Genomic DNA, 27,205 nt, shown 5'->3' with positions numbered 1-27,205 from the left:
TAACGTTTAAATAACTGTGTTCAGTTAACGGAGGGGGGCGAAGCTAATCTGCTTTAGCCTGCTGGATCGCTTTCCATCAGGGGGTTAGCCTGCCGTAATACTGGTGCTTTCGGTCCGCTGGGTTAACCTGCTTATCGGTCACTATGCGGTGTTAGCCTGCCTTAATAAAGTGAGGAGTTATCCATCTGTCTGTCGTAGCGGACCCTGCTGTTTTCAGTGTGTGCAGCCTGAACCGAACCAGGTCAATCTGCTTTACAATCCCCCGTTTTGCTGTAAGAATCAAGATAGGTTAGCCTAGTTAGACCGTTTTATTGCCGTTTGTACCGGGCATGCTAGCGAAGTATCAAGTTTCAACTGATTTTCTCAATTGTGAGCATTTTTACACATAGCTGAGTTGAAGACAAGTAAAACATAATCCTGTTTGCGGTGTTAATACCAACACACTTAAATAGTGAATATTAAATGTCGCATTTCATGTGATTTGACCCCTGTGTTTAGTCGACATGCCGCGGTAGGAAACCTCAACATGCCCTCACCAAATCTGCGTATACATTAGGGCAGATCGCGGTGCCTTCCCAGACCAGACTGTAGCGTAGACAGTGAATGTCATTATCAGCACTGTCTGCATACCAGTCCCGAGCCAGCAGAGGAGGCGATACAGGCTGGAGGAGGAGGAGGAGGGGTAGCTTTATACGCGGTGTCCTTGCAGCAAAAAAGGATACCAGAAGTGGAGGGGGTGACAGACGAAGCGAGTTTACAAATTGTTATGTGATTTTTATATTTATAGAAATAGGCGTGTTATTAAACGAAGCGTTCTGGATGTAAATCACACGATGTGATTGGAGATTTTAACAGCCAAACCTGAGTCCCGGAGCAAGCTGGGGGAGAAGGTGGCTCCCTGTAGACTCCTCATTTATTTGCCGGGGATGGGATGATGGGATTTGCCATATACATATATCATGTTATCTTTTAATCGGCCCACGTTGGTAAATTCATTTAAAAAAATCACCCACAAACATGAACCCGTTTCGGAAAGAGCTGGAGGTTTGCTCCGCAGCAGCGTTACGCGCGATGGAAAAAAAGCAACGGGTACTGACGTTCAAAAGCGAATATCTGTATAAAATGCTTAAAAAAACATGTCTTCAATTTTTTTAAGGCCCAAAATATTTATTTGGAACATTTCAGTGCAACACGAAAGATCAAATTATTTATGTAAAAAGCGCGTTAGATCTGTCACGTGTCATATTGCAGTAGTAGCCATTATTAACTACGCTTGTGAATTTAGGACAGCAGGTTACTGTTGTTTATCTTATTACGGTTGATAAAAGAAGGGGAAGCACCGCTTTCCACGGAGCAGCATGTCATACTGTGAGAGGACCGAGAGAAGGGGACAACTGCTGTTAAAGCTTTTATCAATTGTTTTTCGCGGAGCTGATGGGGTCAGCGTGGGGTAAGCAGACCGAAGGGGGGCGGCACAGTGTGGCCGGGGAAGGACACTTTCATTTGCAAAGTAAAGTTTTTTTTTTTATTTATATTTTTTTATTTATTTGGTCTTTGTGTCAGCCGTTCATTAACAATGTAATGAGAGAAGGGCAGAGTGCTGAAAAAGTCCGGTTAACTGGCTTCACTTGTTAAAATTCTCACTCTGTGCAACAGAGTTTGGTCCAAAACTTTTGGTGGGATCATTGATGATTTCCTATTGGGTTCAGTTGCAAAGGCTGAGAAACGCTTTGTGTTTATGTGAAGTATGGTAATGGCCATTTGGTTTAGTTGGACGTGTTGAGAGTCATTGACCTCTTCAGCCCCAAACAGGGATGACACGAAACATAATGCGCTTTCCAAGCTGCTTAGCACTTTTTGATTATGTCAGTTTTAATTTGTTCATCCTTGTACAGGAAAGGAAGTCAATAGTTTAGTCAATGTAAGCGTGATTTCTTTTTCTTTTTTTTAACTGCCTCTTTTCTAAATTAATGTTTCTTTTCATCCCCAGGCAACAGATCAGAGCGTAAAAAAACTTCAGTAACCTATCATCATGCATGTGTCCTGCTACCAGAAGATTTGTGTCATGTAAACAAGAGGCTTGAGGGGAAAAAAGACTGAGAAAAACAAGAAAGCACAAAAGAGGAGCAGACAAACGCAGCAGTAACCCTGAGCTCAGAAATGGCCAGCACCCAGACCAGCTTGAAAACCCCTTTCAAAGACTTGACCTCATTCAAGGGCAACATGAAGCGGCTGTACAGAGAGCGAATGGAAGATGCACCCATCAAGAAGCGAGTCATGGCCGAGATCAACCTGAAGCGGCGCAGCTTGGATTCCTTCCCAAAAACTCCCAGGGTGAAGAGGGAGCAGACCGAGGATCTGCACCACGAAGCTGACATGGATGTGGAGGGGCGGGCTGAACTGCATGTAGTGGGCTCTGCTAAAGCCCTAGACCTAAGTCCTGGGCTTAAACACACACTGGCCCAGTTCACCCTTAGCAGCCAGAGCTCCCTTGGGGGCCCAGCTGCCTTCTCAGCCCGTACAGGCCATGAGCATTCTCCTGCCGGCCTGCCTCCCCTGCCCTCCCCCCCTGTTTTGGGAGGGGGCCCTCTACTGGTTCCCTGTGACAGTTCTACTGAACTCACCCACTCGCTGCTGGAGGGAGAGTCCATCTCCTGCTTCGTTGTAGGAGGCGAGAAAAGGCTCTGTCTGCCTCAGGTGCTCAACTCTGTGCTCCGTGACTTTTCTCTGCAGCAGATCAACACCGTATGTGACGAGCTCTACGTCTACTGCTCACGCTGTGACGCTGAGCAGCTGCACATCCTCAAGGTGCTGGGCATCTTGCCGTTCAATGCACCTTCCTGTGGCCTCATTACGCTGACGGATGCACAGCGGCTGTGCAATGCTCTGCTGCGTCCCGGGGCAGCCTTGCCTGCTGACCCCAGTGGTAAGCTGTCGGCCCAGGGCCTGCTGAAGGAGAGCGAAGCCAGCTTCCAGGTGGAGCACCAGTGTCTGGGGAAGTGCCAGGGTCTCTTTGTGCCCCAGTTCTACACCCAGCCCGAGGCGCCCTGCATCCAGTGTGTTGAGTGCCAGTTGCTCTTTTCTCCACAGAAGTTTGTCATGCATTCACACAAGTCACCTGATAAGAGGACCTGCCACTGGGGCTTTGACTCAGCCAAGTGGCCCTGCTACCTGCAGCTTGCCAGGAAGTACCAGGGGACCCCTGAGGAGCCCAAGCTCAAGCAGCTGCTGGATGAGGTTAAAGAGAAGTTCCACTATCAACTCAAGAGGCCACTAGACAAAGTAAGTAAACTTCTGAGTGACACGTGGTGTGAACTGTGTTTTTTCCTAATCACTCTGATGTTAAAGCATCAAAAGCATTTGTTACCTTGGTTAATATCATTTAAGAGTCTCTATGACTTACTGACTGCTTGACATATTTTCTTTCTTGTTGTGTCGTCCCATGTGATGTTTTGTAAATGGGTTTAAATGAACAACCATATGGCGAGTATTTTCTTAAACCTGTAATGACCTAATGTTTGGCCAGGAACAGGTGGTGACACCGGCCTGGCCAGGTCTGTTCAGACGAGGTTAGACCAGCTAGCCAGAGCTGAAGAGGAAGTGCATCATTTGTCTTCTCAGGTCACCTGGAGGTCAGCGAGAATGCCACTTATTAAACAAAGGCTGAGGAAGAGACTCAAACTCCAGTAGTAAAATGAAATTCTTGATAGCTGTTAATTTTTTATTTTTTTTTTTGTTACCTTATTCACTCACATGGAGTTTTAGAAAATGACAATGTGGTGTCATCCAAATGAGATACTTAGTGCTCTTTGATCAATGATTTCTAAATCCTGTGAAGAGTTGCTTAGCAACCTGAACCAAAAAAAAAAAGAAATACTGCCTCTTGGAAGAAAAAAGATTTAAACATTGCAGAGGTCATTTTTCCAGGACCCCTTCACCTGCAGGCAAACTTGAAATTGAAATGGCTTCATTTCATTACTACTACTCATCACTGAAGGCCCTGGATGCAGCCGTCTTCTTAAGAAGATGGCTTTGCTCATTCTTGCTGTGTGAAAAAGAAGACAAAAAAAAAGTAATGTCAATACATCATCAATGCTGCAAGGCCAGCAGGTTCATAGAAGGGTGGCCATTCAGTGAGGGGAAAAGATTCTTTCCCTGTCATTAAGTGGTTTATGTCTCCTGACCTCCCTTTGACCTCAGTGGACCACCCCTCTTGTATTGTTTTCTGGGTGAAGGTGGGGTTGTGTTTATCTCTTTGGTGCGGTTTGTTCACACTTGGATGCACAAGTGAAGACAGATTTTTCCTGGAGTCATAAATAAAAACCACAATCCTTTCCTTAATAAAGTAGCTGCTTATGTGTGAGACCGTGGAGCACAGAGACAGACCGCAGGTGTCCAAAACATAATGTATAAAAATGTTTAAGGATGGTGGGAAATGAAATAATTTGCTTTTTTTTCTCTGTGTGGTTAACTTGGTATGTCAGTGTGGTGGAAATACAGTTTACTGTCTTAACTGCATTCCTGTTGCACCTTTTCTCAACTGTCCTTCTCTTCTTCCTCTGTCTTAGTTTAAGTTATTGATGTTATAGAAGTTATAGATGTTTTAATACCACAGTAGAAACACACATACATACACTAAACAACGGAACAGATCACAGGCGACACAAGCACCAAAATGTACATAATGTCAAGGTGGATGATGAGTCCTGATGTCTGTTTTTTATGTGTGAGACATTGCAACTCTTTGTGCATGTAATGAGTAGATAACTGGAGGCAAGTATGACACATCTTCGTGTTTCAGTCTCACACGTTGCCAGGTTCTCTGGAGCCTGTGTCTCACCATAATTCGAGGTGCCGTCTTCTCTCTGAGGTGATTTCCACACTTTCTTTGTGATAGTGACTAGATTTGATGGTGAAAATTTATGGAACTGCTGTTTTGTGAAGACAGAGGCATTCAAAGTCACAGATGGATAAATTCCTGGAAAGATAATTGCGTAGAAGTCTCTGGGAAGCAGGTGATTTTTGGCATAAAAGGAGGATGCCACTTCAGTCTGCTCCCGACTGAGCGGATGTATGAGTGTGTGAAAGGTCTGTAGCTAGAGCACAAGGTTACCCTGCAGTGTCCCGTTTCACTCAGTCAGAACACAGTGGTTCCCCTTAGAATACAACCACTCTCTGTTTGTGTATTTGCGTAATGAAAGTGTGTTTGACTGAACAGGAAGTGAAGCAGACGGACATGTCTCTCACCCTGAACATCCTCCAGACTCTGTGTCCAGCCGCCTCCACTGCACAGGCTGTGTGACTCATACTTTCCACATCCCAGTGGATGTTAGTAGAAGGCCAGCCAGCCAGCTTATGTAGTCACACATGCTTTTAAGAAAGATGGCTCGCTTTAGTGTGTTGATCTAACCCCGAACATAGAGCATTTTCCCATGAGCCCTTATTTACACACAGTGTCAATGTGCACATTTACAAGCAGTTCAGTTTTACCAGAGAGCTCTGATACCTCCAAGAAGAGAGGAGAAGATACACAAACAAGGGGAGCCTTCTGGAAATCTCTCTCTTTTTTTTTTTTTTTTTTGGTTTCTAGTCCCGTATCCTGTTAGGAGTGTTTGGTCTGAGAAGGAGCATTTAAAAACTCCAGGACTTGTGCTCCATAAACGGCGCCTTGTGCCTGGAGGCATTGCTTCCCTGTCTACAGATCCTTGCTGTGTAAACGGTGCTTGCTAGACAGACGCCACAAACAGACAGCAATGAGCTGATTCCTTATCATACAAATTATTTTAGTACTCATTGAACAATGAGTCCATTTTTCCTACACAGGCTGCCACAGTCACCTGCACTTTAGACTGAGAAATCAGGTGTCGTCATTTTAGAGGGCTTTTTTTCTTTTCTAAGAAGACCGGACGTAACAGAACTTCCGATTCAATGATCTCATCCATCACCTAAACTTAAACTTGATGCATGTAATTTCTTTTATCAAAGCAGGAGATTACAAAACACCTACCTAAAAAATGTTGGTTAAGACTTTTAATGTGACTTGTTTAGTTCTTTTTAGAGTTTTTACAATTGTAAACAAGTTTTGATAGCTCAGTGGATCTTTGCAGTATTATTGTTTTTCATACATAAATGTGTAAAAAAAGCATTAATTAAAACCTTTGGGGTTTAACTATGAAGAGTTGAGTGAATACTTAAGGTGTGTCTCTGAAACCTGGCAAGCATAATCCTGACTTTGTGAACATGTGTTGCTTATTTGCCTCAGCCTTGTTTGTAGCATTGTGTTGGCCCAGAGTCAGAAGTGTCAGACGAAGAGAACAGCCTTCCTCTGTCTGCCTCCCCAGTCGGGCTGACACAGTGGCTGCGGCACAGACGGCAGACAGCTGCATCTCTCTGGCTTCCCCTATTTGCTATTTGGAAACCAGTGACTTCATTACCACAGAGCAGTGCAGCTGCACTTTCTGGCTGGCTCCTGAACTGTCTGCTCTGTCTGTCTGCCTGTTTGTCAGTCATTCTCTTTGGTTGTATCAAATTAGATTTTGGCAGACATGCTAATCATTCAGTCTGCTGCGTTTGTTATCTTTTCCTCCTTCCTGTCCATCTTCAATCAGCTTTCTTATGTTTTTATTTTACTTTTTTTTGCCCTTGCATCTTTACTTTTGCTCTTCATCATTATCTCCTTCCTGTAAATGTTGCTGTTCTTTTTTGCCCATATGTATCTATATAGTCAAAACCCCCAATTGGAAAACTGAAACAAAATAGGTAGCCAAATGACCCGATAAGTTGATTGTTACATAAGCAATAAGACCACTTGTGTGCGTCTGTGAGGTGCGTGGGAGGAAAGGCCAGTGGCCATCGATTGGGTTTTTCGACCTTGATGGATGTGGTGAGTTGCTGGTGACAGGGACAGTAAAAAGAGGAGGACACTGACTAACGGAGATGGCGAAAACAGAAGTGTGAAATAAGGAGACAGTGGTTGCAACTGGCATTACATAAGTTCCTGTCACCTAAATTAACCTCACCCCTGCTTCTGCTGCTGTTCATCTTTCTTTAAAATGTCAGACAAGCTGCTTAGGGTTTGGTATGAAAAGGTAGGTCCCCAGGGAATGAAACTGTGCTCATGAGTCAAGGGTGAGGAAGTGGTGGAAATGCTATGAAAGTTTGAGTTTAGGTCATTACAGGTGAATCTGGATGTTGTTTTTGCTCTACTCTTTGGAGGTTTCCCGTGAAACAGTCCTCGTCCGCATCTATGCAATTGTCACAGGGGCCTTGGGGTTGAAAATTAACCTCCGTAAGACCTGAGTTGAACCACAAATCTGTCCTGTAACAGCCCTCTTGGTTGGCCAATCACATGCCTTCTGGCTTGCATATCCCCAGCTAACACTCACCCCAGCCCAAGACACCCATACACATATTTCTGTCTGCGCGTTTTCCAAAGAACAATTATCCACTCATTCTGCTTTGAGCGCAGCCTCAGAATAACCTACAGTGTATGTAGTTCGATGGGGAAGATTGTTCATGTTCACTATGTACAACCAGCCATGCCTGGGCCAGTGTTTGCTGCCTGTTGTAAAGAGCTAAAGGGGGCCCCACAAGGTAGGAGGGGCTGAGCTGAGAGACCTCTGGTATGTCACCATCAGGTCAGTGCCAGTATTACAGAGCTGTAATAGCATTGCAGCTCCCTGGAGGAATGCTAGATAAGAATCTTCTCAGGTTTTAGGCGTGACATGGTCACATGGTCTCAGCACCGACTCATTTCACTACATGGATTAGTTGTACACCGGCTCACAGCCTATCCTCTACATTACATACATCTCCACTTTTAAAGCTGCACCGTTGGTTAGCTGGTGATTATTTCTCAGCTCGTTAGTTTTCACTATTTTCCACCTCAACACCAGAAGATGAGAGTTCAGTGCTGCCAAAGGAATGAAGTGAGTTGTGCATAGCAGCGAGAAGCAGAGGAGGAGATCTGTGTAGATACAGAGGAGCCCGTGCCATGTCTGCCAACAGTCATATAGACTAAACAGACTAGCCAAACCCCTTCTAACTACATGTCCTACAGGCGCCAAAAGTGCCCTGGACTTACTGTCTGTTTGCATGTTCACTGTACTCTGACTTCCCACCATCAGGACATTAGACTTGTATATTGCTTTCAATGAAAATGAGGGTGAGAACAAATTTAAAGAGTGTGGTTTATAATGGACTATGAGTCCAAACAAGACTGCTGGAGAAAGCAGCTTGAATCACAACACACCTGACTTGTTTCTTCAGGTTGTTTTGCATGATACTGGAATAATGAGGGGTCTTGGTATATATTAATCGATGTGTTGATGAAAAGATTAACTGTCCACTCTCCGGTCTCCCTGGGAGACGGTCAGAGGAGCAGGTTGTTTGCATGGTGGGGGTAGGGTGTACTGGGAGGTATACTGTAAAGGGGCTGTGGGAGACTGCCAGCGTGTGCATGTTGTGTGCAAGCAGGGAGAGCAGGCATGTTTGCATTTGAAAGGCTCTTCTGTGCCACTTTCCCTGTGGGAATGGTGATTAGTGAAGATATAAATGGAGGAAACCAGTGCTTCCATAGGACAACTATATACACAGCGAACACTCTCACATTTAAACCCCGTTTTCCTATTTTTTTCCCACAACTTCAGTCTCCCAGACAAAGAGATAAACACAAGATATCAAAGGCGTGTCATTGGTTCCTGCTGGGTTGCCACAAAGCACATCCACAACACATTAAGCCCAGCCATCACATTGATCAATTATGCATGTTGGGGAAATCGGGGGAAACAAGCAGCCCGCGCTATTAAACAAATCCCTGTCGCTCCACTTGCTAGTAATTTATTTGCCTATTTGGTAATGGTTCATGATTTTCATATGGAAGTGATTCTTCTTGCGTTGTTTGAGATTAGTTTCCACATTCTTTTGTCAAACGGCCACACAAGCTGAAAAGCGTGCAGTGGCAGCCAGGTTAAGCACTGCCTTTCCCTTTTGTGAATTTTGACCTTAATCCTAGACACCAAAGAAAAACACAAGAGCACAGCAGAACTCCCAAGATGCAGACCTTCTGAGCTTGGATCACTTGCCCTAGCAAATTTTTAATTTTTCAGCCTCACGTTTGCTCTGCTAACTTCAAACATCCTCCAACTGAGTCTATACCCTGTTAATCCTTATTTCATTAGGGGCCTGAGTGATGTTGTTCAAGGCAGAACTTTAAGGTTAGCAACTGGGAAGTGAAGCTACATAAATGAGGTTGAAACAAGTGGCATTTTTCACCCGGTCTGTTGTCTCTGTGTTGTGTTTATCTCAGTGTTATTCCCACCTGCAGTCACGCCACTCATGGGAATCATCTGTCTCGCTGATATTTCTTAAGGCAGACGCACACATGCAAACATGCTGTCTTCTTTGCCTCATACCCCTCAGGGGTTCATACCAGCTCATCTAGATCCTGTAAATAGAAGATTTATGGATCTGGAGTCACAAAACTCCACAACACACAAACTAAGCAGCAGATAATCTACAAAGTTGTTGATTTCCAGATTTAATTAACAAACAGCTTTCGTAATTAAAATGTATATTTATTTGAGTGTGCTTCAGGTACGGAAGCCTAATAATTGGCTGACTGCGCTGAAACTGGTGAGCGCACGATGGTAATAGATAAGTCTCTCCATAACTGTTCTCAGGCAACAAAGTGGGCTGAATGTTTGACAATGCGATCTTTATCAAGCTCTTCTTTGTATTTCTATCTTTGTTTCAGGATTTGCTGCAGCTAATAGTTGAACAGCCTCACTCTTCAGAACCTTGACCTTCTGAGTCTTATTACCCTTGACTTGATCCTTCAGAGAGTGCAGTGTTGCCCTGTGGTTTAGTCTGGCTACAGTTAACCCAATTCCTATGACATGTGCACTTTGTAGCGCCAGACATTTTATTTGTCATCACCATCAAAATTAACTGGCTGAGACACATCCTGATCCCAAATGATGCCATATGCGTAGCAGTTCTTTTGTAATTGTGACTCACGTTGAGGGAAGAAATTTTGCCTTCAGTCTAATGATGCAAAATTTTGGCAGTGTTGCCTTTTCTGTCAGCTGCTTTGGCAGACAAACAACCTTCCTGATTTTAGTATCATATTTAGTATCATAGAGGGAGTAAGGTTCATTTTGAGATTTTAAGTTTTGTCCTTGCATCATTAGATGTGTCCCATATGATGACATCTCCTTTTAGATAGATGACACATATGATAATGTGCAGATGTCACTGTCTGCAGTCAAAGGGGCTTCCAGTTAGGTACACAAAATTGCAGCTACCATCAGCTACTTCCTTCCCTTACCATGCCAGCCCTGTCCTGCAGAGTGAGTCACAGTGCTTCATCCGTCCTGCGGTCTGCTCTCCACTCATCAGCGTCACAGTGGAGCCAGGACAGAGATTTATCACTGTCCTGGTTTCTTACTCAGTTCGTTTGATCTTCGCCCAGGTGCCTTCACTTAACTCTAACTCAATGGTAATGAGATTTACCTGACATGACTGTGCTCTTCTCAGGCTGTTGTTGCTTCAGGTGTCGACTTAAGTCTTGTGTGTTAATTATGGAAGTCTGTTAATCAAATTGACTAAATTTTTCAATTTCATGTGATGTTTTGAGTTTTCCTAATGATTCATATTCAAAACTAAATTTTGCGGTCCAAGACTGTGCATTGAAAACAGTTGGTTGTGACATGGTTGCTGGTTGATTTGCGTTATGGGATCTGTTTGTGTGAGGTGGAGACAGTTGATACCAAAGGGGCCTGGACAACATAGTTGAGTGCCTATGCAGAGAGGAGCCGTGGAAGCTTCAAACAAGCTCCTGCATGTAATATGAATGAGACCTGAGCTCCCTGCAGAATAGTCAGAGTACCCAGAGCCTGTTTGGATTTAACGGCCTCTTTTCCATGTGTCTGTGATAGATTTTTACCCTGCGGGGCGTTTTGGCCAGGTGGAACCTTCTCTTTGTAGTGCCATGACTGTATCTTCATACCTTCTCCCTCGCTTCCTATCCTCACCCCCCCTTTTTTCCCCCCTGCTCTGCACCCCTCTGGCTTCATCACAGATAGTGACAGCCAACTAAGCACTGACATGTACTGCAGTCCATATTACAGCAGAACAGCTTCCTGTGTTAAGGAACAGGTAAACAAGGTGTTGATCAGTAACTGCACACAAGTTCTCAGTGAAGAAACTCTAGCTCTCTCAGTAAAATATTTAAATGCCTATAGATTTGTTTTCAAAGGGAAAAGTGAGAAACTTTATTTAAGGCATGGGAAATAATGATGGATTACAATAGATTCATACTGAATTGTTTCTGGATTTTGGAAAGCATATCTAACTGTGGCTGTTTTAGACAGGCATCAGCATGCATTTTGAGGGATTTTAGTGGATGCTGTGTAATTTCTTGCAAAGAAAGCAGGTTGAGCTGTGTCTCCATTTTGTATTTTCTCTCTGTAGTGATATCAGTGCATTGCTGGCTTGCTGACAGCCTCTCTCAGCTTTCAGTCTGCTTAGCAACACTCGTCCTCTCTGCAGTTCTCTCACTCCCCTCTTGTCTCCAAGCACTCTGAGTTGTTTCATCCACTTGTGTAGTAAGCCAAGTTCCCTAATATAGAAATCTACGCCGCTGATTTGTGTTTTGGTAGTGGGAGCGTGTGTGTATTCCTGTTCCTAATTGCAGATTTGAACCTGCAATGTACCTTCAAACAGCATCCCATGATAGGAAGAATTTGTGGAGAGCTTCTCTTTTAGATTTCAGAGATCATGAATCGCATGCATCCACACACTGGCCCAGATGAAGCTCAGATGATGAGTACAGTCATTCACAGACAAGACAAGGGCCCACTGGCCTCATTCTCCATCGACGTGTCCTCCTGGGAGCATGAAGTGTGTCTACATGTGTCTGTATGTGTTTGCTTGCGGTAAACTGCGTCATCCTCCCACATTGCTGTTTGATGGAGCTGCTGTTTGATGGGATGCCTGTTTACTCGTGTGTACAGCTTTCTGCGCATGTGTCTTTCTGTCTCCTTCTGGCCTGGTTCACTTAACATAGGTGAGCCCCAGCAGCTTCAGTAATTAATGTTCTGGAGGGGAAGGGCACAAGGGAAGGAAAATGTAGCGCACACACACTGAGCTGCTCTGCAGGAGACGGCGAGCTGCACATGTACAGCTCATTCAAATAGTATCCTCCTCATCGCATGGATAATTTTAAACTGCCTTTCGCTTACTCAGATTTACTCGCATTTCTTTGTGAAATATAGTTCATGTAAATGATGAAAGCTGATACGGCTATGTAATGCTTTGTGCTAATCCAGTGACCTACCTCGTAAGATTTTATGGATTTTAATGTCAGAATCTTTATAATATTCCCTTGAACGAGTCATAAACTTTAAGTTGGTCCTCAATTATTTTCTGTAATATAGCAGTAAGCAAAGCACTAAATCACATTTAAATATCACAGATCTTTTTCTGCATACGATGCTTGTCGGTCGCAAGGCTTAATTAGCCTCCACAGAAAGCTCTGTCATTGGCCGAATTTGTATTATTTAGCATTAACTTTGTCTGCTCATAATTCTTAATCACAGTGCAGTAGATCTCTAGTTTGAAGTGTGACATAATTCAGTTGTGCTTCTTGCTTATGATGCAATGTCTGTAGGGGATGTACAACAAGCAGAAAGCCTTAGAGGGATGTTCTCCTATTGCAGCAGGGACTTCAACGATTAAATCCAGTATTATTGATTTGATTAGTCATACAGCATGTGCTTAATCACAATTCTTTAAAATGATGTCTTCACTGTTTTTTGTTTTGCTTGTCCAAACAGTTGATAAGTTGTCTTTTTTATATTGCCCTTTTTATTACTTTGTGTTTTATTGACAATTTGTTTTGGGTAGTTGGATAAAACAATCAAATTTGTTCAGAAAATAAAAAGGTAATTTACCAGTTTTGGCTGTATTATTTAATCATAGACAGTATTGTGTACTAAAATGTGGGGGTGAGATTACTTTAACCTGTGCGGCCTACCTAATTTAAGTCAGACAATTTGTCCATTCAGGAGGTAACATCATTACAACCATCCACATACACTGCAGAGAACATAGACTAGAAGCTACTGTCGCTGCTGCCGCCTGGGACTGGACTGTGAAACAAGAAATAGAGAAGCGGGAGAGGGAGATGAATAGAAAAATTGATCGAGAGAGTGCAAAGAGGCATCTTTTATGTGAAGGATCCTCCAGAAATACAGTTGTCGGTTTCTAAATGAAACTCCTGTCTGCCATAAACCTGCTGTAGCTAGATTGTAGATTGCGACTTTATAAGAGTGAGATTCTTCTCTGTGACCTTCATAACTGACTTCATTTTCTGCCTTAAAATCCCATGACCTGCATCTCTGCTGGGTCCCATTGGTTGTAGCTGTCAAGCCGGTGTTGTGTGGATTGTAAAATGGCTGACTGGAACTCTTGCTGTGGAGGAGGGAGCTCAGCTCTCTGGTAGTGGAGGGGGTGGAGTCTGTTGTGCGCATTTGGCCGTCTAGACTAAGTGCCCTTGTGGTGCAAAAATGTACGCAAGGCCTGAAGCCAAACAAGTTGGGAATGAACCTGTCCTTATCTGCCTCTGCCCCTGTGTGTTTGTGTGTGTGTGTGTGTGTGTGTGTGTGTGTGTGTGTGGGTGTGTATGAATGAGTGACTTGGGCATGACTAAACTAGCTGATGGTTATCAGTCTGGCTCTGATCTTTCTCTTTGTATTTAGAAACGGGGAGGAACAGATGTGTGTCTGGGGGAAGGCATAGACTGTCAGACAGTCACATGTTGTCTGTCTTATTTGTCTTGGCTATGGCCACACTTTTTTTTTTCGTTTCCTTCTGTCACCTGTTTGTCTGTCCATCCACCTGTCAGAGCTGTCCTCATCTGTATCTTTCTGTGTTTATGTCCTTTTATCTGTCTGTACAAGGCTGCAACTGAAGAAAAATAAGTTGAGTAATCTTTCCAGCAAGTATTAAGCAAGACTACCTGCCCAAACCCCCCCCCCCCCCCACACACACACACACACACCACCATTATACCATAGCTGAAAAGAATTGGTCAAGAACTGAGATGAACTTGTAGACTTCACATAAAGAGCACTCAACTAATTTCAGTGTTAATCAGAAAAAAAAAAGTATTTTCCTTTAATTGCTCCACTTTGCTGCCTAGTTCCCCTGTGGGTTTTTATTGATTTGGCTGTTGAGACAAAGTGTGGCTCCCAGTCCGTGGATAAATGGCTTATTGGATTAAGACCTTCATATGAAAGCCTCTAGTGTCTCTGTATGGTGGGCCAGGTGGGACCTCCAGAGCATTGAGGCCCCAGTAAAACCAAAACCAGCCCCAAAAGGCAAACAGATTTTCAACAGAGCTCAACTTATTTGTGATTTTTGAGGAATAAGGTGACTTAAGAGCCATAAATGTCTGAGTCAAACAGATGTTTTCACTGTGTTATTGCTGCTTAGTTTAGCCAGGAAGTATATGTGTACCCTCGGCCTGATCTTTGACACAGTTGATGACTGCATCAGTACAGGATGTGGTCTAGAAACAGACAGGGTGTGACTGACTGTCTCGGTGAATGTCTCAGTACATGTGATCCTCCATTTTTCTCTCGCTGTCTGAAAAGTCACCTAAATAAAGGCTGTTCACTTCCTCCTGTGAGAGGAAAAGAAGAATACATCACATTACTCTGTCCTCCTCTGCTGCCCGCTGCTATACATCACTTTCTTAAATGCCAGGAACATGAATGGTTCAGAAGTGGGGTGGGAGGTTGGGAAACTGGGAGGCCAAATTTGCATTTTGTGAACCTTTCCTGAGAAATGTTTCAGCATAAATATCCAAATGCTGATGTCAAGGTTTGAACAGATGTGAAAATAATTGTACCAACGGCGCTTGTGTTTTAGGGTACAAAAGGGATTTTTAAAACACACAAACACACTAGCCTGCTGCAATGGGATGAAAGGTCAGACTAAGACTTGTACACTCTTTATAGTGCCCTAGATAAGATTTGCCATTAGGCTTGTTGAGTCTAGTTGTGTTTTTTTTTTTTATCCCAGAAAAGGCTTTACAGTTTCGTCATGATGTCAACGGCCTATTTTCTAACAGTATTATTAGAAACAGAAAGACTTGGAAAAAAAAAAAAATGCAAGAAGCTTGTGTAAAGTAAATCTTACTGTTTTTGTTTTAAAAGTTGCACAATTTCATTGTAAATAATAGAAAATTGGCTCCATGGAAAATGTAGCACTTCAGCGTGAGCATGTGGCCGTGTGTCCATGCATGTTTTAGGCAAGCTGTGCATTTGTTTTATTATGCATGTATGGAGACTGTATACATATTTATAGCCCAGAGTAACTTGAAGTGTGTGTGTGTGCGTGTGTTGAACTGAGACAGCAGTCATCTGGAGGGTCCACGTGACTGGGGAGGAGAGCTTGACCTCAGAGTTTCTTGCGCTTTGTGTGGCAGTGTGTCAGTCTGTGTCGATGGCACCTTCACCTGAGGAATGTATAAACTGTACCAAGAGTAGACTTGTGACAGAGTAGAAACTAGTCCCTTGTTGATTTCTGTAGGCTGAGCAGACTTGCAAGAGCTAACCCTTAGATCCTCTGCAGTCTTCTGCAACAAAGAAATTGGGTAGCTGTCAAATTTCTGTGAAGTTAAAAGCCTTCATCTTAAGCAGAAATCAGCTGAATATGAACAATTAGTTGGTGCATTGCCAGCACAAGCATGGAATTTAGTGCTTTCGTAAGATGCACAAATGCCCCTCATGGCAGAAATGCAAAGCTGCCGCTGAAGTACTTTTACTCTGCCTGTTTGCCTGGCTGTTTATGGTAATGCACAGACTCTACAATCATGTGAGCGTTAGGTACAGTAGCAATTGTTAGATTTAAAAGCACTGGGGGAGGAAAAAAAAGCACTTTCTGCTTCATTATTGTGTCTGCAGAAATGTCACGTGCACTGACGGTTGAGGGACTAAACTCAGGCTCTGGAAGTGGGTCATTGTAGGAGTTCATATGGCTGTGTGTGTCTGGAGCAGCACATTTCATTGCACTGCATGTGTGTAGCGTCAGCAGCAGGCAGACTGCTGGTGATTAGGAACAACAGGGCAGAGTTCAGCTGAGCGAGTGTGTGGAATGCTAATCCACATTGTCATAAGGCGAGCCTCGGCCTGACAAAAGGGCCGGAGACATACGGGGGGTTAAGGGCTGTTTGTGTGCTTTACACGTGTGTGTGTGTGTGTGTGTGTGTGTGTCGCAGGAGCAACCCAGATAAGAGAGGTGCTTCATTATTACAGATTATAACTGAGTAGCAGCCTAGTGTGTGTGTGTTTGTTTTAATAAAGCAAGATGGGGTGGGAAGAGCGAGAGATACAAGAGAAAAACAGTTGTATTGAAATGTGCAAACGTTTGCACCCGCGCACATTCATTAAGGAACATAGAGTGCGGAGCAGCAATGGTAATGAGTGTGAGTGTATGTGGGCGTTGGGCGTTAAGCTGTCAACTGTCAGGTGAGCAGGAATTATAGGGAGAAGGGGGTTGCCATTATGGATACACACGTCTCTATATGTGGACACTCATATTCTCATACACCCATGTGCAAAATGCAGCCTTCACTCTTCCATGTTTCCATGTTTGTATTTCTTCAGCCCTAAACAGTCCCTAACTAAGGAGCAAACAAAATGTCCTCGTTCTCCAATGATGTCCATCAGTCTAATTGGTCCTCACAGATACACACACCTTTTTAATGAGCTACTGTTGTCTCAGTAACAGAGCATCTGCTGTTGCGGAGGTCAACCACATGAAAGGCCGCTGGATGGCCTATTGTTAGTGTCAGTTTGGTCTATAGCACTTCCCCACCAACACTCACACACACACACACACACACACACACACACACACACAACCACATCCATTCAAACACAACCTCCATACTTGAAGGAATCCAGCCAACGAAGACCCAGTACATCTCCACAACACTGCAGTGTTTTTTGTTGTTCCTGTCAACTCTTCTTCATTTTTCCCCTCCTTCCCTCTATCTCTTCCCTGTCCCATCGTCCCACCCTCCCCCCCTTCCTCCTCTCAGCGCTGCAGTGCTGCCTTCTAAAGAGAGAGACAGAGAAAAAAAAATTGTGTAAAAAAAAAAAAAATCACAACCACAAGCGTTTGTAAACGAACAAGCCCCTTTCTGTATAAATACTGAAAGACACACCTGGCTACGCGAATGGCTCCAGCCTTTCAAATTTGCATGCACATGCTCATTCAGCCATGCCCTTGTAAATAAGGTGCTATCCCCTACATGCAGGACAGAGATACATTAAAAAATTAAATATGAAATCAGAGTTTTAGCAAAAGATCTTCATAATTTCTTTAGCTAAGTATTTATTTACTCTTCGGTGTCAGTTGTAATAAATTAGATAATTGAAAATAATATCATGATGAATAATTGTGACTACAGAACAGAATAATGGTTTAAGCTGCTAAATAAGGCTGCTGGACTATAGCTTGTATACATAATAAGCAGCTAATACCCAGTTATCACAGTCATTTATTTTGAGGCTGTTAGCTCTTCTAATGACAGCATCCCTCAGCCAGCACAACAAGGAGGAAAATCCTTTAGGCCAGCTGATGAAAGGCTGCCTGTTTACTATTCACTTTGTCCAATCCAGTTTGTGTGTGTTTGTGGATATATGTTTATAGATGGCTTTAAAAGGCCAGTAAGTCAATTATTGATGCTTTCTACAACTGCCATCTTTCTGCTAGCTGCTTTTACACTTTCATTTGATTCTCTCTTCTCCTCCTGTCCTCTTCCTCTGCATCTTCTTCCTTCTACATCTCCTTCCTTCATCCACTCTGCGTCTGTTGCTATGGGCTAGCTTGGAGTTTGAATAGCGATTCCAGAAACTCTTGTTCCCTTAGCGCCTGTGCTACCTGTCAGGTCCGCTCAAAGTGTGTGTGTTGTGAGGCCCGTCTGCCACAGATAAGCATTAACTATGTCAGCACGTGGCCTCTTGCTGAGCGTGCCCTGTATTTGCTCAAAACACACACATGCACGCACGAGGGTGCATCAGCAGCATTTACTCAAGAAGCTCACAAACTCAAGAAACTGACACAATTACTCCAAAACATTCAAATACACACATACATCTGTATGTAAAGAGGGTGAAGTGTGTCATGTGTGTGCCAGTAAAGAAAACATGCACAGAAGCACATGAAAACAAGCCATAAAAACAAGTTTACTATTAGTATGGCTTTGACTTGTGTTTTATTCATAGTTTTTTTTTTCCATCCATTCCCCCCTTCCTTCATTTTTTTATGGTGCTGTATCACAACAGTCTCAGTACCTCACTAACTGCTGATCTCTTTTAATGCCATTTGTTTTAATTTTCTCTCTTTGATGTCTATTTTTCCTATCATAAACACCATTTGTCTTTATGCTACCCCTTGTTGACTGTATGCCAGTGGCTCTCTCTTCTCTGTTCCTACATTTCCCGACAAACTCAGTCATTTTAATTGTTCAGAGTGTCATAACAAATGCATCCTGTGCTGCACTCTCTTTACCACCATGTCTGTCTTTCTCTGTCTCAACCTTGAGTCATGTTTGCCTCTTAATTCAACTACTGTTTCATGTCTTTCAGAAACCAGGGGAAGAAGAGGAAAGCCAGGTGAGAAAGTCCACAGTAGATCTCTGCTCCACTAACGACAAATTGGCTGATGCCGACTCTGCAAGAAAGGTTAGTCATTGTTTCCTGTCCTTGTAAGCACCCCACCCAAACACACACACACACACAGGTCAGCTCTCAGGGTCACCACCCTCTGCTTCCAGAAACGCCCCTTGTTCATCCATTCATAGCGGCATGCTTCTCCTCTCCGTCTTGTCAAGAGATACACTCACACAGCTGCTGAAAGGCTTTGCCCTTCACCTCCCCCTACTGCCGCACATACAACCAAGTTAACATGCAGGGAAGAAGCTCTTTATCACGATTATCTTCTCCTTTGACTCATGCACATGCACACACATGCACAGTGTCTCAGCTGATGCCTGATGGATGATCCCTCACTCCCATCTCACATGCATGTGTGCATATATTAGATTTATTAGATTATGGCTTCAAGAGGTCTATGCACAGCACTGCACATTCCCACTTCCCCCTGCTGTTTTCTCTACATGTATTATTGTGTATGCCTGTGTATCCGTGTGTCTGATAGGTCATAATAAGTCGTCTATTCAACTGTGAAGTTTCTGCAGAGATTAATAAGTGGATATAAGATTTTCTGTTTCTCCTGTCATCATTTTACAGCAGCTTAAAAAGACGACACGTTGGTGTTGTGTATCATATTTGTATCTCTGTGTGATTTTCTTGTTATGCAGGGGAAACCAACACCAGCTCTGGTGTTCAACCGTCTTTTCACGGATATCAAGGAGGAGCCAGAACACCCCACCCTGGTCCATCCCAGGTACTACACCTTTCCTGCACTGATTCATCAACACTTACAATTATAAGGTTGCAGTTAATGGCTATCTTAAGTAACACGTTTTCTTTGAACTATTACTGATTTATTTTCATAATATCTTAAGAGGGAAGGTGATTTTGATTAACAAATGTTTTTTGATTATTAAAGCAGTTTCAATTAAAAATTTCTCTATTGTACTAAATAAATTAATGACCAATTGTTTCAGTGATACATTGATATACATGTATGGTTTTAGGCATAAATCTGTTATTTTTATTATCTCTTAATTTGCGGTCTTGTCTCATTGTTTCACTCATTATGAGCTGATGCAAGAAATAAGTGTGTTGCAGTTATAGAATGCCTCAGGTCTCAGTGGGTTAACCTGTGAAAATTCATTTTCACATATTTTCCAAGCTGTGGTGAACTTTCAATTTTGTCAGGCTGCTTGTTTTACTCAACTACTCGTGGTATTAATGCTTTTGTAACTTCTAAAAGTATATATTGTAATTTAGCCAACATCGGTTGTGTGGTTTTTTAAATTACATATTGGACTTTGAAGAAGCAGACTTTAACAGATTTAAGCTGTTTATTTAAAGTTTTAGTTGGTTTCCCAAGAGAGGATTTGTTTAATTTAATAATAATAATGGATTAGATTTATATAGCAATTTTTATCTTAAAATAAGTAAAACTAAATTATTTGGCCTGCTGTTGTAAACTTGGAGGTGAAAGTGTGTGCCACATGCCGTTGACATGTCATCTGTTTTGGTGAAGTAATCATAGAAAAATGTTAGGTTTCAGTTTGACTTCAGTTTTGTTTTCATTTCTAAATTTCTTGAAACTGCCACCCCCCATATGCTGTTTCCTTGTCTTCTTCTCTTCCTCTCGTGTGCCTCCTTTCCTCCCTTCCTTTTCTTTTTTTCCCCCTTTTCACCCTCCATCCTTCCTTATGATTCACCAGTCTTTGTTTGGATATGGCTTTCTTACAAAAACCGCTGTAATCTGACCCAGATTAAATCCAGTAATGATGGTTTATGCTGCCATCGCTACACGTTACTGCCTTTTTGACATACTGTGTAAAGGTTCCCAGACATTAGGCCAGACAAACTGGTGGGAATTAGAGCCATGGTCACCTGCCAGCATCACGCAACAACTGCACTTTTAAATAAGCCACATCTTGCACAGACCGGTTTGGAAGATATATTTTGCACTGTAGAGTTGATAATAATGAAATGCCCTGCTACAGTGGAACATTGCATCAGACATCCACAGCACTTAAAGTCCTATTTGGCTTGCTACAAGCATCCATTAGTGGTACACGTGTCTTATAGGAGCTGGGCTTACATTATTCAATCACTTTAGAGTTGTTTCATGTGAAGGAGTCTTTGGTTCCCACTCGGGTGAGCAGACAGTGCTTCATATCCATCCAGAAGAGAGGAAGCAGGGCTTGGTTGGTAGTGCTGTAGCTTTTCACGCAGTGTCCCACTGAGCTGTCAGGCTTAACCTAGTTCACTGCTCCAGCTTCAGCGCTGTCTGGAGGGGCCTGTTGGTGGGGGAGGGGTTCAAAGCTCCTCTCCTCCCTTTCCTGCCATGCAGCCAGGAATAAACAGCAAGTGTTGGCTTAGTGGCTTCAGAGCATCTCCAGGCAGCATCTCTTTCTCAGTTGTAACCACTACCTGAAAATGTGTGATAAGCTGCAGGTCTGTTTAGGCTGAGATCCTGTAAACACATGATAAGAATTATACATATTCCACACTGTGTTTTCAGCTCCTGCCGTCAGATGGTTATGTTACTTTGAGCTAAAACAGAGGAAAAAAAAGAAGAAGAAATTGTTTAGCAGCTAGGATTCTGTTATTTGCTGTGAAGGGTTGTGTGAATTATTGTACATTGGTCTGTGTAGTCCATAACTCTCACATTTTACAACCCTTACTAGAAAAATAAGAGAAGATGAAAAGAAACACCGCCACCAACATGACAGAGTAGCAGAAGCAAACAGAACAGATGCTGTACTCATTAACATTATTAACATTATTCCATGTTTTGATGTGACTAAGGGAAAATGAAAATGCAAGACGTATGCCATGTTATAAAAAGTCTTCTTTCTATTTTTTCTTTTATTTCTCAGTTACTATATGTACACATATGACAAGATGGTGGCTCCCAACGTGTCACTGAGGAGGGAGGCAGAGATGAGCCCCGAGATGCTTGGAGTGCTGCTCAAACACCACTACAGCCGCAGAGTGCTGAGCCATGACGAGCCACCAATGGGTCAGTAATGAAACATGCAACAGAGCTAATACACTCTCCAAATACACATATAATAAATATATTTGATGTTTTCTGCAGTGGTGATGCTAGAACAAATGTTTTCTCCTTGTGATGAGCAGTTGGAAATATGATGATTACAACTGTTTGGATATCAAGTTGAATAATTTATGGAGCTGTTAGAACCAATTTTAGGGTTCTACAAACAATCTGAGACAACTCTAGTAATACTTTTCCGTTTAACCTGAATTAATATTTGATTAACACTCGTGAAAGCACATTACACAGTCTGATGCATGTCTGCCTATAAATACTTGACATCAATACAGCAGCAGTCGCCATGCAACCTAAGCATAAATGAATGAAGATCAGGTTTTTGCATCTCACTCAAGTCTGACACATGCTCTACTATAAACTTACACACAAACACACTTTTTAGCCTGCAGCGATGCATGTAATCATCCACTGACCTTCACATTAGAATTCTGAGGGCACCTGTCTGCAGATGAACAAGAGGGGTGAAATGGCGGTGACCTCCACTCTGCATTTTCTGTGTGTTTGTGTGTATATGCATGGAGAAAGACAGGATGAATCATGGGAATGGTTTCTGTCCACCATTATTAACGCTACATCTGACTGCCAGGCTGCCCCTCTTTCTCTCTCGTATCTCTCAGGCGTCCTGCTCCCCTTTCTTCTATCTAACCAATCTGTCTGCCATTCCTCCATCCTCCATCTCTCCTGGCAGCCAGCTCCACATCCTCTCTGAGTCGACTCTCCGTCTGTTCCCCTACTTCCTCTTTCACCCATCCATCCATGTCTCTTTCCTCTCTTTTCCTTCATCTCTGCCTCCCTCTCAGTCTGTTGTCAACCCTTCCACCCACTCCTCTTCTTTTTCCCTCCTTATTGCAAGTGCTCTTCCTTTCCCATCTCCCTCTCTCCAGCCTTTTCCTGAGCAACCTTCTTTTTTTCTGTCTCTTAGAGCCCATTTATCGGTTACTACAAAACATTTAGCAATTATGTCAGTCAGTAGATTAAATCTTAAAATCAGGAATTGGGATCTTAAATAATTTGAGTTGTTGCTATTAACTTAAATGGCTTCTAAAAACATCTCTAAGTAGCTTGGAAGGTCTGAAAATGATTTTCATTCATTTGTTGTGTTTCAGTTGTACTACTGGGTAAAACCCTAGACGTGGTGACCCTTTTTCAGTGACTGAATCAGGAATGGTTTTGAACAAATTATTTAATTTTAGCCCAATACTAAGAATCACTTTAAATTTTGATATTGCCACAGATTACCCTCCTACCCATTATTTCCCATGATAGATAACTTAAAGGACAGAGTGAGGGAACAAACCAGAGTTTAAACAGAGGCGGGGTTTGCACGGAGCGGTGCAGTGCTCCTACACAAGGCCTTTTATTCTGTTTTGTGTGTCTGAGGGCAAACACAGAGAATTTGTGGGCGAGTGTTTGGTTCCTTGGCTGTTGCCATGCCGTACTTGCGCATGTATGTGTTTGTTGTGGAAGAAGTGTGAGCTTTTATGAGGTTGTGTGAGGGTGTAACTAAGCGTGGGCGGGAGTGTGCACCAGCATGGCTCGCACTTCCTGTCTTTCAACCACTTTTTTTTTTCTCCTCCTTCATCCTGCTCTTCTTTTCCTCCTCAGATCTTCACGCGTCACCTCCCATCACTGCTGGCGCCGAGGAGGCCAAATCCCAATGTGCTGCTGCTGCTGCTGCCTCGGCCACCGAGCGGGATTGCCAAACCCAGCCAGTTTCCATGGAGACAAGCAGCCCAGGCTGCAAGAAAGCCACTCACATCCCTTCCCACACCCCTCCTCCTCCTGCATCGTTGTTGTCATCGGTAACGGAAGTAGTAGCTAAGGACATGAGCTCTGCCACAAGCGACGGTGCGGTAGTGGTAGGGGGGCTGGAGGATGACAAGGACAGGATTGTTGTGGAGATCATGCAGATGTACAGCAGGCAGCAGGAGAAGCTCAACTCCACCCTGCACAAGCAGCTGCAGCTGGAAATGGTGAGCCGCTGGTCAGAGGGAACAAAGCCCAAGATAAATTAGCCTGAGATATGGTTACTCTTCCCGCCTATTAGAGGTGTCCTTGACATAGATGTGAAGGTGATGCTTGCCTTCCACTGACCCCTCAATCCCCCAATCACACGAAACATGCTGGAATCAGATCCATTTCCCATTTATATTCCAAGTCCGCAGAACATATAAATCACAGTTAAGTTAAATTACAATTTGCACATATGGAAAAAGTATTGAACTGTATGGCTGTGATGTTCACAACTATTTCCCATTATTGAAACTCACTGATAGGACTTGAAGAGAATTTATTATCTGAAATGAGATGTCCTCTAATAGAAAATCTGTGCTATTTTTAAATAGATGCAAAACGTCTTTGCACTTTTATCTTTTTGGCCTCTGCTATATCCCATACTCCCACTAAACATGTACAAATAAGTGTCAGAGGTTAAAAAAGAGTTTTGGGCTCTGTCTGAATTTAGGCAGCATGGTCGAATAAGCAGTATGGGTCTCTACTCTCACCTAAAAGACCCCCTTGTGGGTTGGCTGTAATGTAAAGCGTTTTTTTACTTAAAGGGGTCAGCGAAGTGTCACATTATTATCATTGCTATTTTCCTTGACTTTAGTCTGTGTGTTTCCAGGAACTGGAGGCGTTGCGTGGGGGTGAAGCGGCGAGGCTACGGGAGCTAAGCGCTGAGCAGCGGGAGCTGCGCAGCGAGCTGGAGGCGGTGCACAGCGAGCAGGCTCGGCAGCTCAGCCAGGCCCGCCAGGAGCAGTTGGAGCTGGAGACCCGTCTAGAGCAACTTCGACAACAGGCCTGCGCATGCGAGCCGGGGGCTCAACGCCAACAAGAGGCCCACTACACTGCACAGGTATGAGCTGTAGGGGGATGGATTCAGGGTGGATCTTAGCAACATATAGAGAAATGAAGTAAATATCAGTCATTGCAGAACTTGACATATAAATACTTAGTTGAGTAGTTAATTTTTTCCACCTTCCTTTAGATATGGCAAATAGAGATATTCATGTCCTGGATGAGTGCTAAGAATGTAAAAACACTCAGTGAGAATCTTTTGTTTGGGTTTCCACCAGTCTTTATCTTGAGATAAAATGTGTTATGTTGGTCTGAGCTCAGGGCTGCGGTATCTTCTCCTGCCTGTCATTGAGACTCTTCCTGCCTCGCTTCCACTGGCAGAAAACTTCAGTCCTCTGCCAGCTAGCAGAGATGCTTGTGTTTGTGGTTATGAGATATAATCATATGCTCTTATAGTTAAAAAAAATTCTGAGTACCTTATCAGGACTTTTAACAAATGCTGGAAAACTTTCAGGTTTTTGATTTCTGATCTGATGGAGTCATCACTTTCCCTCCTGTCTGTTTCTCCTTCCAGTTGTCGGAGCTGCGCCAGAGGTTGGAGCGGGCGGAGGCTGACCGGCAGGAGCTGCAGGAGGAGCTGCGCAGGGAGCGGGAAGCGAGAGAGAAGCTAGAGCGCACGATCACTCAGCTCAAGCAGCAGATGGCCCAGTCTGGCACGATGGGAGGCAGCCCCTCTCCTCCTCTCACTCCCTCCACTGGACCCCTGAACGCCCACTCCCCACCCTGCTCTTCCTCCATGTCTGAGGCCCCAGTGGCTGGCCAAAAGTAACTGCAATCCCTCCAGGCGCCTCCCTCCCTCCTTCCCTCATTCCTCTTCAGTCACCCGCCAACTCTACACACACACACACACACACACACACACACACACACACACACAAATCAGCCTGAAGCAAAAAGGAGCTCCACATCTCCTCAGGCTGTTTTTCTGAGTTGTGCAGCGTCCCTTCTTCCCCTTTTATCTCAGTGTAGGACTGACTTTTGTTTTCATAATTTAACATGACTTAAGTTTTGTCTTTTTTTTTTTGCTTCCCTCTCTTATCTTTAAAACAGTATTTAAAAATGTTTGGGCATGTATGTTTGAATTAATTTATGGATTTTACTGAACAAACAGCTGCTTTACAGATAGGAAGATGGTCATGTAGAGACCAACTCAACCCATCTCTATCTCCACATCTCTATTGAGTCTCCTCTCATGTTCCTTCCTGCTCTCTGGTTCCTGGAGTTAATAACTTGATTTTGGATTCTCCACTTTTCACTAACAGCACTTCATGCTACTAGCTGGCACAGCAACCAGTGCCCACGGACACATAATGCTGCCTGGTTGTGTGCCTCATCCTTCTCTGTAAACATGAAGCCCAAATGCTCAAGTACCAGTGCGTAAAGGAGACTGAATGGACATTTCAATTTTTTTTTTTGTTTTGTTTTGAAATCCTTATAAACAAAAAGAAAAGTATAATATGTTAAAAAAAACAAAGGCTTTATTGAGGGGAGAGACCTTTTACTGTACAAAAGACGACATTTGCAGATGTCACAAAACCTCATGATAATATGCCATAGTGATGCTGAACTTGAAGTGACTGTTTTTTGTGTGACACCTTACAAGGTAGCTATCTATGAAAAATTCTGGCCTGGATCACAGACTGGTTTCCTCTTCACTCTGCTGGGCAGCACCTGGACTCTCCTGCCATTATTCCACCAGCTGCCCAGCCCTGCTCTCACTTTTCCAACCTGACCTGCTTTGTAGTAAACAGGAAAACATTGAGCTCCTCTCGGACTTGGCTTCAAAGCTCTCTTCCTCCCAAATCTTCTGAGAGAGGAATGTGTCTGGACACAGGTGTAGCTTTTCAAAAAAAAAAAAAGAAGGAAAAGCTGGGTGTCACGTGTGTGTGGTAACTGCTCCGTGGTACTGTAATAATATATTCGACATCCTCACATGAATGCACACACTAGAGTGTGTCAGTGCAGTGCAGGCATTCAGGCAGAACAATGGCCTCTACGTTCCCAACCGATGATCAAAGCTGCAGTCTGTCCCTGCTTACTGGCTTTTTTCATTTTGTTTCATTTGATGTTTGTCAGAATGTCATTTAAGAATGTGGGACGCAGGTGAAAACAGTTAGTCCAGGATGGTGTGAGTCCTGTTTCCAGTTAATCTGCCTGGCTGAACAAACAGCAGCATATAGAGGAAGACAGTGGAGCACTCAGAGGACTGGTGCACTCCCTCCTCCCCTACGGCAGGCTGGGTGGCCTGGACTCTGGGGGTACCAAGAGAACCCTTTTTTTCCCCCCTTTTTTTCTTTTTTTGTTTTGTACTGCCAGAATGAGGGCAGCTGCTGCCGTCTGGGGCCCTCTGCCTACTCTCGGGCAACACTGTATTGGATCTCACAGCTCCCAGAAACCTCCCTCATCCCCCCGTCCACACATCTCCAGCACCACATCAGCTGGGTTTTGTAGATTTCCAGGAGAGCGTGCAGGCGTCCAGGCAGAGGAAGAGAACTTTTATTGTGTAAGTTGCCGGGCAAAAGCGCTTTTTATTGCCACTAAGAAGAGTCCT

At 43.6% G+C, this 27,205-nt stretch overlaps 1 protein-coding gene across 2 annotated transcripts; it reads left to right on the top strand.

The window, feature by feature from the left end:
• The first annotated feature begins 1,427 nt into the window (after positions 1–1,427).
• skila (SKI-like proto-oncogene a) lies at positions 1,428–26,555 on the top strand. Of its 2 annotated transcripts, none has more exons than XM_041992439.1 (8): positions 1,428–1,510; positions 1,991–3,282; positions 18,666–18,758; positions 19,397–19,482; positions 21,602–21,744; positions 23,404–23,771; positions 24,422–24,652; positions 25,169–26,555. In XM_041992439.1, exons 2-8 carry the CDS (start codon positions 2,161–2,163, stop codon positions 25,421–25,423), a joined length of 2,298 nt encoding a protein of 765 aa, XP_041848373.1. In that variant the 5' UTR covers positions 1,428–1,510; positions 1,991–2,160; the 3' UTR covers positions 25,424–26,555. The 2 variants fall into 2 exon arrangements, with proteins under 2 accessions (XP_041848373.1, XP_041848372.1); XM_041992438.1 differs by having other exon boundaries at positions 1,429–1,510; positions 18,663–18,758.
• The last annotated feature ends 650 nt before the right edge of the window (positions 26,556–27,205 follow it).

The sequence above is a fragment of the Melanotaenia boesemani genome, chromosome 8 (assembly GCF_017639745.1).
Source record: "Melanotaenia boesemani isolate fMelBoe1 chromosome 8, fMelBoe1.pri, whole genome shotgun sequence".
NCBI classification, from domain to species: Eukaryota; Metazoa; Chordata; class Actinopteri; order Atheriniformes; family Melanotaeniidae; genus Melanotaenia; species Melanotaenia boesemani.
This window is presented reverse-complemented; position numbering and strand designations above follow the sequence as displayed.